Source organism: Anolis sagrei, chromosome 2, assembly GCF_037176765.1.
Source record: "Anolis sagrei isolate rAnoSag1 chromosome 2, rAnoSag1.mat, whole genome shotgun sequence".
Taxonomy (NCBI): domain Eukaryota; kingdom Metazoa; phylum Chordata; class Lepidosauria; order Squamata; family Dactyloidae; genus Anolis; species Anolis sagrei.
In genome coordinates, this window is record NC_090022.1 from 20,087,692 (window position 1) to 20,105,444 (window position 17,753).

General features: G+C 42.8%; 1 protein-coding gene across 1 annotated transcript; it reads right to left on the minus strand.

The window, feature by feature from the left end:
• Positions 1–4,362: 4,362 nt before the first annotated feature.
• LOC137096166 (vomeronasal type-2 receptor 26-like) lies at positions 4,363–15,773 on the minus strand. The gene is made up of 6 exons (XM_067464759.1): positions 15,492–15,773; positions 11,484–12,305; positions 9,873–9,933; positions 8,889–9,115; positions 7,183–7,309; positions 4,363–5,273 (listed from the first exon to the last, which is right to left on the minus strand). The coding sequence occupies exons 1-6, from the start codon at positions 15,771–15,773 to the stop codon at positions 4,363–4,365; spliced, it is 2,430 nt and encodes an 809-aa protein (XP_067320860.1).
• Between the last annotated feature and the right edge of the window lie 1,980 nt (positions 15,774–17,753).

Here is a 17,753-nt window from a genome sequence, read left to right on the forward strand (position 1 = left end):
GAAAGAGATAGAGAAAGAAGAGGACAAGGAAAGATGGGAAGGAAGGAAGGAAGGAAGGAAGGAGGGAGGGAGGGAGGGAAAGAAGGAGAGAAAGAGGGAAGATTGGCCACAGCAACACGTGGCAGGTAAAGGTTGTTATTTCTATTATTGTTATTATGCTATTGTTCCTATGAGACCCTTTTAGGGGGAATGGGAGAGGTGTCAGGTCCCAGAGGCAATGCATTGCATTATTGTTATTGTTATGATGGTGGTGAAATAAAGGGAAATAAAAAGTGAAAGAAGGAAGCAAACAGGGAGGGAAGAAAGGCAAAGGAAGAAAGGGGGAGGGAATGAAGGAAAGAGAGAAGGATGAAACCAAGTAGTGAAAGAAGGAAGGAAAGAAAGAGGTAGAGAAGGAAGAAAGGAGAGAAAGGGGGAGGAAAAGGGGGAAGGAATAGGTAGGGACCTCTCTTTCATAATAGTCCAGATATCTACCTCAACTTTGATAAGTTTTACTATAGGCCACAGCAACGCGTGGCAGGGCACAGCTAGTGTTTCATATATAGCAGAAGTTAACACATTTATTACTGAGAAACCACCTCCCTTTTACACTTATGTACTCTCTTGAACTTCTATGGGACTCTGGTGGGAGGGATAAGTGGGTATATTTTCTGCACCATGATTTCTATATTTTTCCCTGTTTATCTGACCTTTACCTGACCCTTCTGCCCTATCCTCTTTTTAAAAAATGTAAGAAGCCACCCTCTGTGACTCTGGAAAGGAGGAAATCCTCAGTTGAAAAGAACCTTATCAAAAGACACTTTTTGCATGGACAATAACAATGGATCGTGACTCCTGGGGCTAGGAGTTGGTCCCCCCAGCGGAGGCGGTCGCTTGCCATTGATGATCATATCTCAATAGGACAAAAGGGGCCTTTGGAAAGCCACACTTTGTCCTGATCTGTTATTCATTTAAATCTTCCTCCACTGAAACTTCAGCCAGATTTCCTCATTGTTCCCATATCTCAGCCCCAAGAAAATCCAGATCTGACAGGCTTGCCAGACGTCAACGATTATTGCCACTAATCAAGGACAATAGGAGGGCTGGCTTGCAGGCCCCTGGGACTCGTTGGCCGCTTGGACATTTCATATCTCCATAATCCATTCAAGTATGCATTGTTTCCCCCACGTCCTGCCTCCCTCTCTCCTGATTGGTTGGGAAGCCAAGGCAGCAGAAGCTCAGCGATTGGCCCAGGCGCTCAGGAGGTGGCCAAGCCTCCTCCCAGCTGTAGAGCGCCAGCCAATCATCGTCAAGCCGGAAGAGGGGCGGGGAGTGGGAAATTCAAACCGGACAGCTCTGTTTTATGTATAAAAAGGCCTTTATTTGTATACACTGTATGCTTTACTTGACGAATTATTGCAGCTTTGGATCCTTTCCAGCTGGATCACAATAAAATTAACTCGGTGGCACTTCCTTCAGCTTTGGTGAGATTCTTTTGGGAACCTAGGAAAATCTTTTAATTTCAGCTTCTCTTTGCTCACCATTGTAGCGAGCCCTTTTTGGTGGGTCCGCAGGGTCTCTCCTTCAGGGCAAGACCCTTTTAAATTCCTCCTCAACTTCATTTAATCTTGTCCACTTGCTTTGAGTCAGAAATGTATAGGCTTTTTTTCCATATCAGGTGTGACTTGAGTTACTGCAAGTCGCTTCTGGTGTGAGATAATTGGCTGTCTGCAAGGCCATTGCCCAGGGGATGCCTGGGTGTTTGATGTTTTACCATCCTTGTGGGAGCTTTCTCTCATGTCCCCGCATAGGGAGCTAGAGCTGACAGAGGGAGCTCAACTTGCTCTCCCTGGATTTGAACAGCTGACCTATTGGTCAGCAGTCCTGCTGGCACAAGGGTTTAACCCGTTGTGACACTGGTGCTTGAACAGATTGGAAAGTGAGCTTTGGTGCCACAATGCCTAGAAGAAAGGTGGACGTTGATTAAGTAAATAAATAGATCTGTAGGATTCATGTTCAGCTTGCGGTCAACTAACCACCACATCAGACAGGGCTCTTTAACATCCTAGGACACTTCCCCACCAGTTGAGTGATGAATGGGCACACTGCCCATCCCATGACGTTGCTAGACTTCTGGTGGAAGTCCCACTCACAAGTTTCACAACGCTTCCCACTAAACATGGGAGCCTGCTCATGTTGTGCTGGCTCCAGTGGAGTCAGCACGGATCCTCCCATGTGTGATGGGTGAAGTGTTGGTGCAAGAAAGTGGCAATCACTGGTGAAATGGAAGGCACGCATGGCGTCTCATGGCAACCCACACATCCTCCCTACTTCCTCCATCACATGGGGGCATCAGGACAGGGTGTGTTGGCACCCTGTTCCTTTCCCCATCAGACAGGGAAACTGTGGCAATGCGTGTTGCCATGCTGCCATCTCCCCCATCAGATGTGGGGGGGAGGGGAGGCCAAAAACAGTGGGTAGCTCTGTCAGAGCTAGCCAAAAGTCTATTTCCTTACCGTCGTTGGTGAGGAAGCATCTTGTGATGCTTCCTCACCATTTCGGCCATCATGGGGCAGGGCCACAATCTGCATCATGTGATGGCAATCGGCAGGAGGAGCAGCAAGGGGCCAAAACCCGCTTGTATGATGAGGTGATGGGACATGAAGCCATGAATGATGAGGTGATGGGACATGAAGCCATAGATTCAAATTGCAGGAAAATATATAGCTCCTGATGGTAAGAGCTATTCTGGACTGTGGGGGAGTCTCCTTCTCTGGAAGTAAAAAAAATGGAGCTCATATACACAGAGATCTCCTTAAGTTCCTTACAAGCTCAGTGAACACATTAATGGATCATTTCACCTGAGTGGTGGGATACATTGGACTTTCATGAGACCTTGAATGGCTACACAGTGCACCCCTCCACATTTGCAGCTTTGGCTTTTGTGGATGTGATTATTCACAAAATTGATTTAAATCTTATCTCTTGGCATCTTTAAGTTCACCAGTGCAACTCTATGGTCCATTGGAATTGGGTCATAGATCTATCCTGGAAGCCCTAGAAATTCCTAGAAAGAACATCTCTCTTGAAATCTCTAGGTTCTCCATTACAATTACAATAGACGTTGGCCATAGATTTGTGCTGGAAAACCTTGAAATTTATAGAGAGGTGTTCTCTCAGTTAAAAAGAATAGTTACTTTAGTTCTCAGCCTTATAGATGGGAAGAGACTCCACATTATCAAAACATAATTTAGCTGAATCTTGGTGCTCCACTGATGTAGTTAGGTTTACAAACACCCCAAATTCCAAATCTTAGGCAAATCTCTCAGGTTTTATTTTTTCGTGTCAGGAACGACTTGAGTAACTGCAAGTTGCTTCTAGTGTGAGAGAATTGGCCGTCTGCAAGGATGTTGCCCAGGAGACACCCAGATGTTTTGATATTTTACTATCCTTGTGGGAGGCGTCTCTTATGTCCCCGCATGGGGAGCTGGAGCTAACAGAGGGAGCTCATCCACACTCTCCCCAGATTCGAACCTCCAACCTGTCAGTCTTCAGTCCTGCCGGCACAAGGGTTTAATCCATTGCGCCACCGGGGTCTCCACTCTCCCAGTGATTGAGATACATAATACTGGTTACTCATATTTTATAGTGTAGGACAAAAAAAAAGATCTGATATTCATTCAGCAATAGAAAAGACTCTGAGAAGTGAGCTCTAAATTCTGCTTCATAAAAGCACACTAAGCAGTGATAATTGTAATGCTGCCATTTATTTTCAAACCGTAGAAATACAAATCTTGCAAAATTCACAAGGTTACTTAGCACATTCATCTCTTTCTTGATATATATGTTAATAATGATAATAATTTTATTTCTTACATATCTCTCCTTGTGTTTCAAGGTTACAGCATAGCTAAACACACAATCATCATAAACATTACATAAAAACACATAGTAAAAGGTTTTTTCCCCTACAAACATATATAATAAAATACAGATAACAAACTTTAAAATGTAGTGAACTCCAGATTAAAAGTGGCTGAGTAGGGCTGCCGGAAGAGCTATGTCTTCAGGTGTGTTTTAAATTCCCAAGCTCATTTAGTTGTTGGAGCTCTTCTGGCAGGTCGTTCCAGAGTCTTGGGGTGGCCAATGAAAAGGTCCCCTGGTTGACGGTCGCCAGTTCAGTTCTGGCTGGTTGGAGTAGACATCCCCCAAAGAGCCTCATTGTTCGGGAAAGATTGTACAGGAGAAGGCCAATAAGTAGGTAACCTGGACCCAAATCATGTATATATTAAAAGTATTAGTTTATTCGTAAGAGAAGATGTGAGTTCCATCACATTCAGTGGACAAACCAGTGCCGAATAAAGACCAAATTAAAATGAAGAATCAAGTGCCATCTTGAGCTTTCAGAACCAGAAAGTTCTTTGTATTCAAGTGAGGTCTAAATAGAATAATGTAGCATTTGGGAATAAAAATGCAACCCAGTAGTGCCAGACTGGAGGACAAAATAGAGAAGAGCTGCACAGCCACCATGTATTTCCCTTTGGTGCTCAGATAGGTGGGCACAAAGGAGACCCAAACACTGCAAAATACCAGCATGCTGAAGGTGATCAGCTTGGCTTCATTGAAAGCCCCTGGTAACTTCCTGGCAAAGAAAGCCACAGTGAAACAGATGACAGCCAGAAAACCCATGTAGACAAGGGCACTGTAAAACATGACCATAGACCCCTCATTGCATTGCAATATGATCTGCCCAGGCTGGGAGTTCATGTCGATGTCTGGGAAAGGAGGAGAGACTCCCAACCAGACCATACAGATTGTCACTTGAACAATCGAGCAAGAAATGACAACAGAGTTGGTCAAACTCTTCCCCAACCATCTCCTCATCCTGCTTCCTGGTTTAGTAGCCATAAAAGCCACCACCACCATGATGGTTTTTGCCAACAAGGATGAGACAGCCACTGAGAAGATGATGCTGAATGCGGTTTGTCGAAGGAGGCAGGTTGCCGTCCGCGGTTGGCCAATGAATAGAAAGGAGGACAAGAAGGAAAGCAGGAGGGAGACGAGCAGCATGTAGGTGAGATCACGGTTGTTGGCTTTGACCATGGCTGTTTCCTGGTATTTGAGGAAGATGCCCAAGACTAACCCTGTGATTAAGGTAAAGAACAGAGCAAAGAAAGCTATGCTGATTCCCAAAGGGTCTTCATAGGAAAGGTAGCTGATAACTTTGGCAAGACATTCTGTGTGATCCTTGTTGGAGTAATCTTCATCTGGACACTTAATGCAGTGCTTAGCATCTGAAAAGAACAACAGGAGATTATCATTACCATAAAATAATGAAATTATGATCTGTAGTCTGTACAATAAGACAGGATTTATGAGACTGTCGAAATGTGGTTGGTTTACAGGAACACCTCAGCAAGTGAGAATCCAAAAGTGGCAGGCTAAAACCTGGAACTTCAATCAGTGGCTGATACCAGATGAGAGACTTTTTCCTGAGCACACAGAAGGCTGGGCAATCTGGAAGGCACTGAACAGGTTGTACTCTGGCACCACAAGATGCAGAGCCAATCTTAAGAAATGGAGCCCACAATATGCAAGTGTGGAGAAGAGAAAACCACAGACCACCTACTACAATGCAGTCTGAGCTCTGCCACATGCATAATGGACGACCTTCTCACAGAGACATCAGAGACACTTTAAGTTAGTGATTCTCAACCTGTGAGTCTCCAGGTGTTTTGGACTACAACTCCCAGGAATCCCAGCCAGTTTACCAGCTGTTAGGATTTCTGGGAGTTGAAGGCCAAAACATCTGGGAACCCACAGGTTGAGAACCACTAACTAAGTGGTCAGCTTCTGGTTAAAGGAAATTTAGTATAATGCCAAGTTTATAACTTTGTGTTTTTAAATACATTATAACTGTATTCTCAATTTTCTTCTGACAGAATAAATAAATAGCCATTGCAAACAATGTGAAGTAATTCAGTTCGAATCTGGGGAGCTGGGTGAGCTCCGACTGTTAGGTCCAGCTTCTGACAACCTAGCAGTTCAAAAATATGCAAATGTGAGTAGATCAATAGGTACCACTTCTGCAGGAAGGTAATGGCACTCCATGCAGTCATGGAGGCCTCTACAGCCTCTACGGACAATGCCGGCTCTTTGGCTTAGAAATGGAGATGAGCACCACCCCTCAGAGTCAGACATGAGTAGACGTAATGTCAAGGGGAAACCTTTACCTTTACTTATTATTGTTCTTTAATTTTTCATTTTCCTGCTTCTTGACAGGGGGTTGGATTGGATAACCCACGAGGTATCTTCCAACTCTATGATTCTATGATTTTGTGTTCTCTAGGGATTTCTGGGTCTTCCTGTGTGACCGATGATGGCCAAAAAGTTCTACTGCAGGATCCAAGGCTTCCTAGAGTGGGTTTGCTCAGATAAAAAAATGAGACTTGAAGTATGTCCTTGGTTGTTGCTTATGATGTTTGTTTTATTACTGTTAGAATGTTGTTTTATTTTGTTTTATATTGTTGTTATATTTTATATGCTGTTTTTGACTTTGTGTGACTGGGCTTGGTCCTATGTAAGCTACTCCGAGTCTCTTCGGGGAGATGGAGGTGGGGTATAAAAATTAAGTTATTATTATTATAGAATCATAGAATCAAAGAGTTGGAAGAGACCTCATGGGCCATCCAGTCCAACCCCCTGCCAAGAAGCAGGAATATTGAATTCAAATCACCCCTGACAGATGGCCATCCAGCCTCTGTTTAAAAGCTTCCAAAGAAGGAGCCTCCGCCACACTCCAGGGCAGAGAGTTCCACTGCGGAACGGCTCTCACAGTCAGGAAGTTCTATTATTATTATTATTATTATTATATTAAAAAGCTTTTCTTAAATTCAAAGCTTTTCCACTTTTGCATGGATCATGTGCTCTAAATCCATGAAAGTGGAAAGTGCATTGTAGTGGACCAATTAAGAGCATTACAGAGCATAAGAACTATAGCGAGACAATACAATTCATTGTGTCTGCCCATAATTCAACATATCCTTTTTATTAAACTTAGTAAATAACTTCATACCTTTATATATTTCTAGCCTGTCTCTTCCCCATCACATAGCGAAAGGCTGTTGCAATCTGTTGCTAAAACCTCTGAGCAGTCCAAACTCTTGTTTGGCACTGAGAGAAGGGCACTCTGAGGTCACCTACCTTCCTGGTTGGAGATGGTTCCTTCTGCACACAGAGCACAATCATAGCAGCAATCCGGCTCTCCTTCCCTTTTCAACTTGGCATATCCAGGGTGACAATGTTCAACACATTTAGAGGTGGGCACAGTCTAATCGCAAAGAGAAGGAGTATCCAAGAGAATGTATTAATTAGAAGATCTATTAGAGGAAATGTGTTTAAAAGAAAGGATTGAATGGGGGAAGAGAAAAGAACTTCAGGCAATGCTTGACCGCTCAAGTTGATCACTTGAAAATTCAGAAATGCAAAAGACCCAAAGATGTGCCAAATCAGATCTACACATTTAAAACACTGACAATATTTAGTCTCCCTGTATCACTGTGGTAACCCATCTAGATCTAAGAAAAGCTGCATCTAGATTACAAAGAGATTACCTATTGAGTGATCTCTTTTGCAGTGGATGTGTTTCTGATGCATTAAGGGGAGTGACCCCTCTAAAAAGCTTGACTATATAATAGGGAGAATGTTCATTGTCAGGGTAGCGGTAATAATGGAAGGGCAGAAAAGTTTCTGAAAATGGTATAAAATGCTTATAAAAGAAGATAATAAAAACAAATCCCAATTATAGGTTGAGTATCCCTTATCCAAAATTGTTTACATCTGTGTATTAGGCATGTGCGATCCATGGTTCTAAATGGTTCTAAAGTACTTAAAAAACGAGGGGCCGCTGGTACTGTGTTTCTAAAGTGTTTCTAAAGTTATTAAATCTAGTGTAGATGCACCCAAAGACAACCCTTCTACACTGCCATGTAAAATCCAGATTATCTACTTAGGACTGGATTATATGGCAGTGTAGATACATACACATATATGGATGGATGCTGGATGACTGGTTGGCTCTATATATACACATATATACAATACTTTAAATATTACTATTATATATTTTGCTATATAATACATACATATTATATATATATATATATATATATATATATATATATATATATAATGTTACTATTATATATTACTACATTAATTAGATTCCTAGAATAGAGTTTGAAGAGACTCTACCATGGTATTGGGGGAGAATATTTAGGAAGGAAGGAGAGAAAAAAGGAGGGAGGGAAAGAAGGGATGGAAGGAATGAAGGAGGGAAAGGGGGAAGGAAGGAAAGAGAGAAGGAGGGAGGGAAAGAGGGAAAGAAGGAAGGAGGGAAGGTAAGAGGGAAGGAAGGAAGGAGAGAAGGAAGGAAGGAAGGAAGGAAGGAAGGAAGGAAGGAAGGAAGGAAGGAAGGTGGTACCCAAGAAAGAAGATAAAGTAGAAAGGAAAGAAAAAGAGGAAAGGCAGGAAAGAGGTAAAGAAGGAGGGAAGGAGAAAAGGTGAAAAGTGAAAAAAGGAATTAAACAGGGAGAAAAGGAAGGAGACAAAGGAAGAAGTAGAGAAAGGGGGAGGGAAGGAAGGAAAGAGAGAAGGAAGGATGGAATAAAAGAGCGAAGGAAGGATTGAAAGATAGAGGCAGAGAAGGAAGAAAGGAAAGAAAGGGGAAGGAGAAGAAAAAGGGGGCAAGTAATAGGTAGGTAGGTACCTTTCTTTCATAATAATTCAGATAGCTACCTCTACTTCAAAAATTCTTACTTCAAGTTAGTATGTTTGATCTAAGTGTAGATAGGAGAAGGATTGCATCATAACAACCATTAGCAGAAATACAAAATATGTATTTGCCCCACCTGATTAAACCATTCGGCCCATACAATGGCATTCTGGTCAATGGTGAACTTGATCTTTGAGGAGTTCCATCTCTCTATACTTCCGACTTCAATTCCAGTAGAGGATTTGTTGGGGAAAACCACCCAGTTCATGATATGAAAGTCAGCTGCCAGATCTCCATTCTCATCTAGATAAATACCATCCTTGGAAGTATTATAAAGCTCAAAGTTCTCAAGAAAGAATGAAGCTAGAATGAGATGGGGAAAATGGTATGTATGTTAGAGAGGAAATATTGATGCACATCGTGGTCTTGCCTTTGGAGCTGTCTTCTCAGTTATGTTTCTAGATTAATAGAAGCTATTGATTTTTCATCCAGAAAAGGTAATCTCAAACAGTTGAAAGATTTTGGAAATGAGTGTAGCTACTCCAGAATGGCTGAAAGTCCGTGCCCATTAATCAGTGGCTGATACCAATTGAGAGACTCCCTTGTGGGCTCACAGAAAACTGGGCGACTTAGAAGGCATTGAACAGATTGCACTCTGATACCACGAGATGCAGAGACAACCTTAAGAAATGGGGCTACAAAGTCAAATCCACGACATGTGAGTGTGGAGAAGAGCAAACTACAGACCACCTGCTGCAATGCAACCTGAGCCCTGCTGCATGCACAAAGGAGAACCTTCTTATGGTAACACCAGAAGCACTCCAAGTGGCCAGCTACTGGTCAAAGGACATTTAATCAACTACCAAGCTTGCAAATTTTGTGTTTTGTTTGTTTGTCTGTTTGTTTGTTTAAAAATGCAATACAACTGTTTGGTTTGCTCCTGACACGATAAATAAATAAATAAATTCAACTGCTTCATTATTGCCATCATTCCTTGGATGCTTGCTTGAATAGCCAAATTTTCTAAACTCCAGGAGGGAGGGGACCCCTCTAATCCTGCTGGGGATGAGTTCCAAAGCTAACGAGCCACCACCAAGAAGGCCCTGTCTCTTGTCCTCACCATTCACGCTTTCAATGGTGGTGGGCCCGAGAGAAAGACCCGCCCGGCTGATCTTAATGCTCTAAGTGGCTCATAAAAGGAGATGCATTTGGATAGGTAAGCTGGATGAGAACTGTTTAGGGATTTATAGGCCAAAGCCATCACTTTGAATTGTGCTCGGTAGCAGAACAGCAGCCAGTGGAGCTGACACAACAGAGGGTTGTATGCTCCCTGTACGTTGCACCAGTAAGAAACTTGGCTGCCGCCCATTGTATTACTTGAAACTTCTGAACACTCTTCAAAGTCAATCCCACATAGAGTGTGTTACAGTACTCTATTTGGGATGTAACGAGAGTGTGGACCACTGTGGCCAAGTCTGACTTCCCAAGGTACAGGCGTAGATGATGCATAAGTTTTAATATGCAGAGCTTTAAAAGTCAAAACTGACATTTGGTATTTTCCCCAGAAAGTAAGTCAGTCCATAAAGTGACTTTAATATGGGTATCATATGCTTACCCATAGATGTCGCTATAACCAATCCAGTGGCTATGTTTTGAACTAATTGGAGCTTCTGAACTTGGTACATAGGTAGCCCTATCTATAGCCCATTGCATTAGTCAAATCTTGAGGTTACCAGCATCTGTGTGTACTATCATCTTTATGTCTTACAGTTTTAGGACTCCAAGAAACTAGAAGTTCATCTAGTTCCTCCAGCATCTAGTCCATCAGCAGGAAGGAAACACTTTCAAATAATGGCATTAACAACCTGGATAAATGCCCTGTCCCACAAAATCAGTCAGGGAATTTGTACAAGGTTTCATCAACAATGTGAAGTCTTAGCTCTGCCTTCTCTCCTTTCCTTCAGTTCCCCCTGTTTATAGGTCTTCCCAATATGTAGAGACCTTCCTTTGTATTCGTTTTTGGATGGGGCTTAAAATCCCCCAGAGACCAGTCTTAGTTGGTGTATTCCATTTCCTTGTATAGAACTCTTGCTGGACTCCTCTTTTTTTCTGCATTAGCACTAGAGAGCCTTGGATGTGTCTGGAAACCCAGGCCTAGCAATCCAAAACAGGCATTCTTAGCACCTGCTGCATTTAGCAGTATTATTATACCAACAGTCCAAAGGACAATAGAAGCTTTTGACCAGCCTAAGCATTATAGGAGAGAAGATTATGACAGTTTATAAGCAACAACTTATACTTCATTGCTTTACACCAGAGGCAAAAGCCTTTCAAAGATTACAGAAAGATGACTGCAACCAGCAAAGGCTCCTTTTGTAATATATTGTTTTAAGTTATCCTATGATAGTCCCAAGTTCTTTATTCATCTTGTTTCAGAAAACTCATTTTGTTTATCTTTTCACCTTGCCTAAAGCCTGACCTCTGTCTGCTAAGGGTCTTAATCTTAACAGAAGTTATACAGATAGCCCCCGAGTAAAGCCAGACACTATAGTTTTCCCAAAGGCTCGGACATGCCATCACAGTAGCTAATAACACTTCAATAGCAGACAATTTATGGCATAATAGAAGAGTGGAGGAGGCAACTCCGAAATGCAATTCCTGCTCCCTTCTATTCCACAACAGAATGACTGAGGACTTTCCAATGGGACTGTGTATAAAGGAAAAGAAATACCTTCCAAGAAGGGACCCTTTGAGAAATCAGCCTGTCTCCACCCGTCATTCTCATCCACTTCGACTGGGAAGAGTGTGCCTCATGCAAAGTCCATGCCGCAGCCTGGATGGCATTTCGAATGCTATAGGTGTCTTGGGAAAGGAGTTCCTCAATCACATCCTGAGGCAGCTCCTTCATGGAGTCTTTTTCTACACATCTTTTCCAGATTTTCACAGCTGGCATTGGCCTTGAAAAGGAACAATGAAATGCAGCTTCTCTAAACTGTTCAATATAAGCCATATTTTGGTCAAAATCATTATAGTATCTCTTTTTATTCATCTGGGTGAAGGACAAAGAAACATGTTTGTACTGGAGGTCAACCAGTTTGTACAGCAATCTCATGTTGAGGTCCTGAAAAGCTGTTGTAATCCAAATTTTTCCCACAGTTGATTTCCCAGCCTTTTCAGTCTCCTGTATTAGTGAACCTTGTGTAAACACAGTCTGATCATTCACTTGATAAACAGCCACATTGACTTCTGTATCCATAATAAACGAAAGCATGCTGAACCTGACGTATGAATATATCTTTTTATAATACATGAAAGCGATCAATGCTGAGTATGCCACACAAACGCCATTCTTGGTGGCCACAGATCTGAAGGTACTCAGGAACTTTTCCCCGGTGTCATTCTCTGGAGCAAAAAGAGCAATCCAAGTCCATCTAAAATGCAGGAGCAGTTTGACAATGCCCAGATATGGAGGTTCTTGCTTTGGGGCCATTCGGTACAGAAAAGGTAACTGACTTTTTCCGCTGAATGCATTACTAAGGAAGCCATAGCTGAGCTAGTAAAGAAAGGAAAGGTTTGGTTTCAATATGAACTTTGTTTTCAAGTTGAACTTCAAATATACGTAATGGAACTATATACTTTGCTCACTTAAACACCTTAAAATTTGGTGGAAAGGAGTAATAGAGTTGAGTGCAATCTGCATACACATGGCACCGAATTCCACAACTCCGGATGACCACACCCAGTGGTTTCATGTAGATGTTAAAAAGCATGGGAGATAGAATGGAACATTGGGGGATCCCACAGGTCAAAGACCAATGAATGAATCCACCCCTACATCACACCTCGTAATCTCTGATCATCCGGGGAGGCTTGGCTCCCACTCCCATCAACAGTACAAATGCGGCTGGCGGGGATGAGAGACAGGGTCTTCTTGGCAGTGGCTCCCTGCCTATGGAACACACTCCCAAAGGAGGTAAAATCAGCTCCCTCCCTCCTAGCTTTCCAAAAGAAATTAAAGGCATGGTTTTAGAACAAGGCTTTCGGACAATAGATGTAAGAGCACTTTAGAGAGACATGACTGGAATGACAATACAGCTGATGAAACTTTTACTGTTTTAATTATTACTTATGTATTGTTTAACTATGATTTGTGTCCAATTGTGATTTTATTATTGTAATTGTCATGTAGTGGCCTCGTAATGGGGCACATTGTAAGCCATCCTGAGTCCCCCTTCAGGGGTTGAGAATGACAGGATACAAATATGGGAAATAAATAAATATGGGACATAAAGGCCTGGGGTCTGAGCAGGTGTCTCCCAGCTTCACCAACTGGGTGCGATCCTCCAGGAAAGAGCGAAGCCACTGCAAAGCAATACCCCCAAGACCCATTCTGGAAAGCCATCCCAGAAGGATACTATCCTTGTAAACCTCTCGAATAATCCTCCGTTGGCAAGTTTGATAAGCCAGGAAGGGCAAGGATCCAGCTTCAAAGCCTGGCTGCTTCCTACGTAGACTTGTCCACAGCTGCATGGTAAGCGGTAGACTCCTGCATAAGCGAGATAATCCCTCTTGTTCTTTGCTGAATGCAGCATTTGTTGGATTTTCTTAGTGGATCTGCAGATAGTTTGTAGCTTGCTGGACCACCATAACAACCACCATCTCAGACTACACAGAGAAGCCACTGAAATCCACAAGCATGTGGACAATTTCAACAGAAAGGAGGAAACCATGAAAATGAACAAAATCTGGCTACCAGTATGAAAAAACTCTAAAATCAGGAAAGTAAATTAAGAGCAACACTTTTAAAAATGGGAATTCCAGACAGGAAACAATCAGGGCCAGCCAACACTTCCCAACAAAGGATTCCTCCGATAGGAAGCAGCCAGGCTTTGAAGCTGCAAGGCCATTCAATACTAATCAAGCTGCTCAATTGCAACATTCACACTTGCCTCCAACAGATAAGAGTTCTTTCTCCCACCCTGGACATTCCACAGATATATAAACCCCACTTGCCTAAATAAATATAAAATATCAAACTTTATTTATATACTGCCCTATCTCTGCGAGAGGACTCAGGGCAAAACATAGGGCAAAACATTCGCTTGCCGAACAACACACATAACAAACACACATATTGCAACAACAGCAACATTAGCAGCAATGAACAACAACAGTAACATCAACAACAAGACGACAGCGGGAAAGGGACCCAGTTCTTGGATGCTTCAGAGTGCGTGGGGTACCTAGTTTCCAACAAACCTCATAACCTCTGAGAATGCCTGCCACAGATGTGGACGAAACATTGGGAGAGAATGCTTCTGGAACATGGCCAGACAGCTTGGAAAACTCACAGCAACCCAATCAATATATTTATGCACAGACAATGTATATTTCTTTGTGTAGGTATTGTGTTTTCAAATGGAAGATGGCAATCTTAATTCATTACTGCTGCAAGGCAGTGATACTTATATATCAATCAATGCTGAAGGTATTACTAGCAGGTTGATCACATTTCATCTTTAATCCAATAAATGAGGGAATGGCTACCAGAACTAAGCAAAAAATTACATAAATGTCCCAAATATAAAATTCAGATTACCCCATAATGTTAATTCAACATGAAAAAAATAATGAGACCAAATGAGAATCTTCCTCTTAAAACCATGTAAAGAATAGACTCTATTGGGTTGTTGTAGGTTTTTTCGGGCTATATGGCCATGTTCTAGAGCAGTGGTTCTCAACCTGGGGTCCCCAGATGTTTTTGGCCTACAACTCCCAGAAATCCCAGCCGGTTTTCCAGCTGTTAGGATTTCTGGGAGTTGAAGGCCAAAAACATCTGGGGACCCCAGGTTGAGAACCACTGTTCTAGAGGCATTCTCTCCTGGCATCTCCTGAAATAGAATCTATTTCAACCTAGAAATGTAGAAAAAAAGCATTGGAAAAAGGAGGAATCAATGCAGATGAGGAAACACAGTGATACCAATTCCAAGGAAAAATAGGTAAATAGCCAAAAAAAATTACTATATTTTTGAAAATATTTGCACGCCACATGGACCTCTCTATGCAGATTCAAAAATATCCCAGTAATCCATTAATTCACATTTTTATGGTAAGTTTTATTTAATAAACCAGAATAAAGCAATTAAATATTAAGGGAGGAAATAATACCCTCAGATGGTTTACATAACATTAATGTGCATGACAAAGACCTAAATTAATTAAAGATTTTCTTTACCTTGGTTCAGTCATTAATTAAAATGGGCATTGTTGTCAAATATGAGAAATGGAAGACTTGAAGAGCAACTCTGAAGAAACTACCACTAGATGGGATCTTCAAATTAAAAATATATGAAACACCAAATTCAGATTATTCTGGGTTGCTATGAGTTTTCAGGGCTGTATGGCCATGTTCCAGAAGCATTCTCTCCTGACATTTTGCCTGCATCTATGGCAAGCATCTTCAGAGGTTGTGAGGTCTGTTGGAAACTAGGAATCATAGAATCAGCAGACAATTTTAGATTTTGGAGTATTTCGATTTCAGAAGCATAGAATCGGAGAAGACAAAGAGAAAGATGCTCTCTGACCCAGCGTGGAAAAAATACAGAAAGTCCCAGATAAGGTGAAGCTTGCATGACTGCTAGGGGAGGATGCTATTTGCTACTGACATTAGCATCCATAAAGCAACATGCCTTCAGTTGAAACTGAATCCAGTGCTACCTTTCAAAGCCCATTCATATACCTGTGGGGTTTTGTAGATGTCCAAGATGCTTGCGATGTGGCTGGAAATGGCAGTGTTGGCCCCTTCAACAACCACCAAGAGGTTACTCTGCTTTCCACAGCTATAATTTGGAACACTCTTTTCTCCGGTCGATAGCAGGTCTATCATAGCATCATAAGTCATTATTTCATTGAAATGGTTCTCATGGACATTGTATCCTAGTGTGATGTTGGGTAAAAGCAACGGATCATCGTTGATCTCATGAACAGCAAACAAGAATGGTAAGGTCTGCCAGTACTCCATATGGGTTATGCTGCAACAAAATAGAAGCCATGAGATTTTCACCCTTTGGGTTGCTATGAGTTTTCTGGGCTGTATGGCCATGTAACAGAAGCATTCTCAGGACTCAGGGTCAACTAACGGCATGATTTTGGTCTGTATCAATAGGAGTATAGTATCTAGACCCAGGGACATCATGCTACCCCTCTATTCTGCCTTGGTTAGACTATATCTGGAATACTTTGTCCAGTTCTGGGTACCACAATGAAAGGGAAATGTTGACAAACTGGAATGTGTCCAGAGGAGGACAACTCAAATGATAAAGGGTCTGGAGAACAAGCCCTGTAGGGAGTGGCTTAAAGGGCTGGGCATGTTTAGCCTGAAGAAGACAAGGCTGAGAGGAGACATGATAGCCATGTATATATATGTGAGAGTAGGCCTGTAGCCAGGATTTTGATTTGGGGAGGTCTGAGTTTGATTCGGGGGGTGGGGGGGTGGGCTGAGTCTGAGTGAAGGAGGGACTACCCTAGCAACCCTTTTGTATCATTACCCCAATACCCCCCTGCATATGGGATATATTGAGCATGGTGATCAGATCATGATATGAATAAACATAACAATGTAACTAATGTACCAGTAAGGCCTTCTCGCGGACCACCATGAGAATTTCGGGGGGGGGGGTGAAGTTTCTCAACCCCCCCCCCTGCCCTCGGCTACATGCCTGTGTGAGAGAAAATCATAGGGAGGAGGGAGCAAGCTCGTTTTCTGCTTCCCTGGAGACTAAGACGTGATGGAGCAATGGCTTCAAACTACAAGAAATGAGATTGTACCTGAACATTAGGAAGAACTTCCTGACTGTGAGAGTTATTCAACAGTGGAACTTTCTGCCCCAGAGTGTGGTGGAGGCTCCTTCTTTGGAGGCTTTTAAACAGGTGCTGGATGGCCATTATTATTATTATTATTATTATTATTATTATTATTATTAAACTTTATTTGTACCCCACTAGCATCTCCCAAAGGACTCGATGCGGCTTACAAAGGCCAAGGCCTCAACACAACAACAGCAAACAATAACAATACAGTACAAAGCAAATTAAAAACATAAGCAATAACAAAACATTACACCATTATGCAATAAAAACCAGGGCTGGTCCAGTGATGGGTACAGGTTAAAAAGTGCTGGGTGTGGCAGGAGGTATGTTGGGATTCTGGGCAATGTGCAGAGAATCTTAAACTCTAATAAAGTGCTTCTGGGACATAGTGCTGGGGTTTATCCTATTCTGGAAAGGCATATCAGAATAGCCAGGTCTTCAAGTTCTTCCTAAAGACTGCCAATGTGGGTGCTAGTCTAATGTCTTTGAGGAGGGTGTTCCAAAGTCGGGGGGCAACCACAGAGAAGGCCCTGTCCCTCGTCCCCACCAAACACGCCTGCGACGCAGGTGGGATCGCGAGCAGGGCCTCTCCGGATGAACGAAGGGAGCACATGGGTTCATAAACAGAGATGCGGTCATGCGGGTAGGCAGGTCCCAAACGGTTTAGGGCTTTGTAGGTAAGCACCTGCACCTTGAATTGGGTTCGGTAGGTAAACGGCAGCCAATGGAGCTCCCTAAACAAGAGGGTTAACCTCTCTCTGTATGGAGCGCCAGTTAATATCCTGGCCGCCGCCCGTTGGACCAGTTGGAATTTCTGAGCCGTTTTCAAGGGCAGCCCCACGTAGAACGCATTACAGTAATCCAATCTAGAGGTGACCAAGGCATGGACCACCCCGGCCAAATCAACCTTTGCGAGGTATGGTCGCAGCTGGCGCACAAGTCTTAGCTGTGCAAAAGCCCTCCCGGACACCACCGACGCCTGAGCCTCAAGTGTAAGTGATGAATCCAAGAGGACTCCCAAGCTGTGGACCTGTGACTTCAGGGGGAGTGTAACCCCGTCCAGCACAGGTTGCCACCCTATACCCCGGTTTACGATTGACCATCTGTTGGGGTGCTCTGAATGCAATTGTCC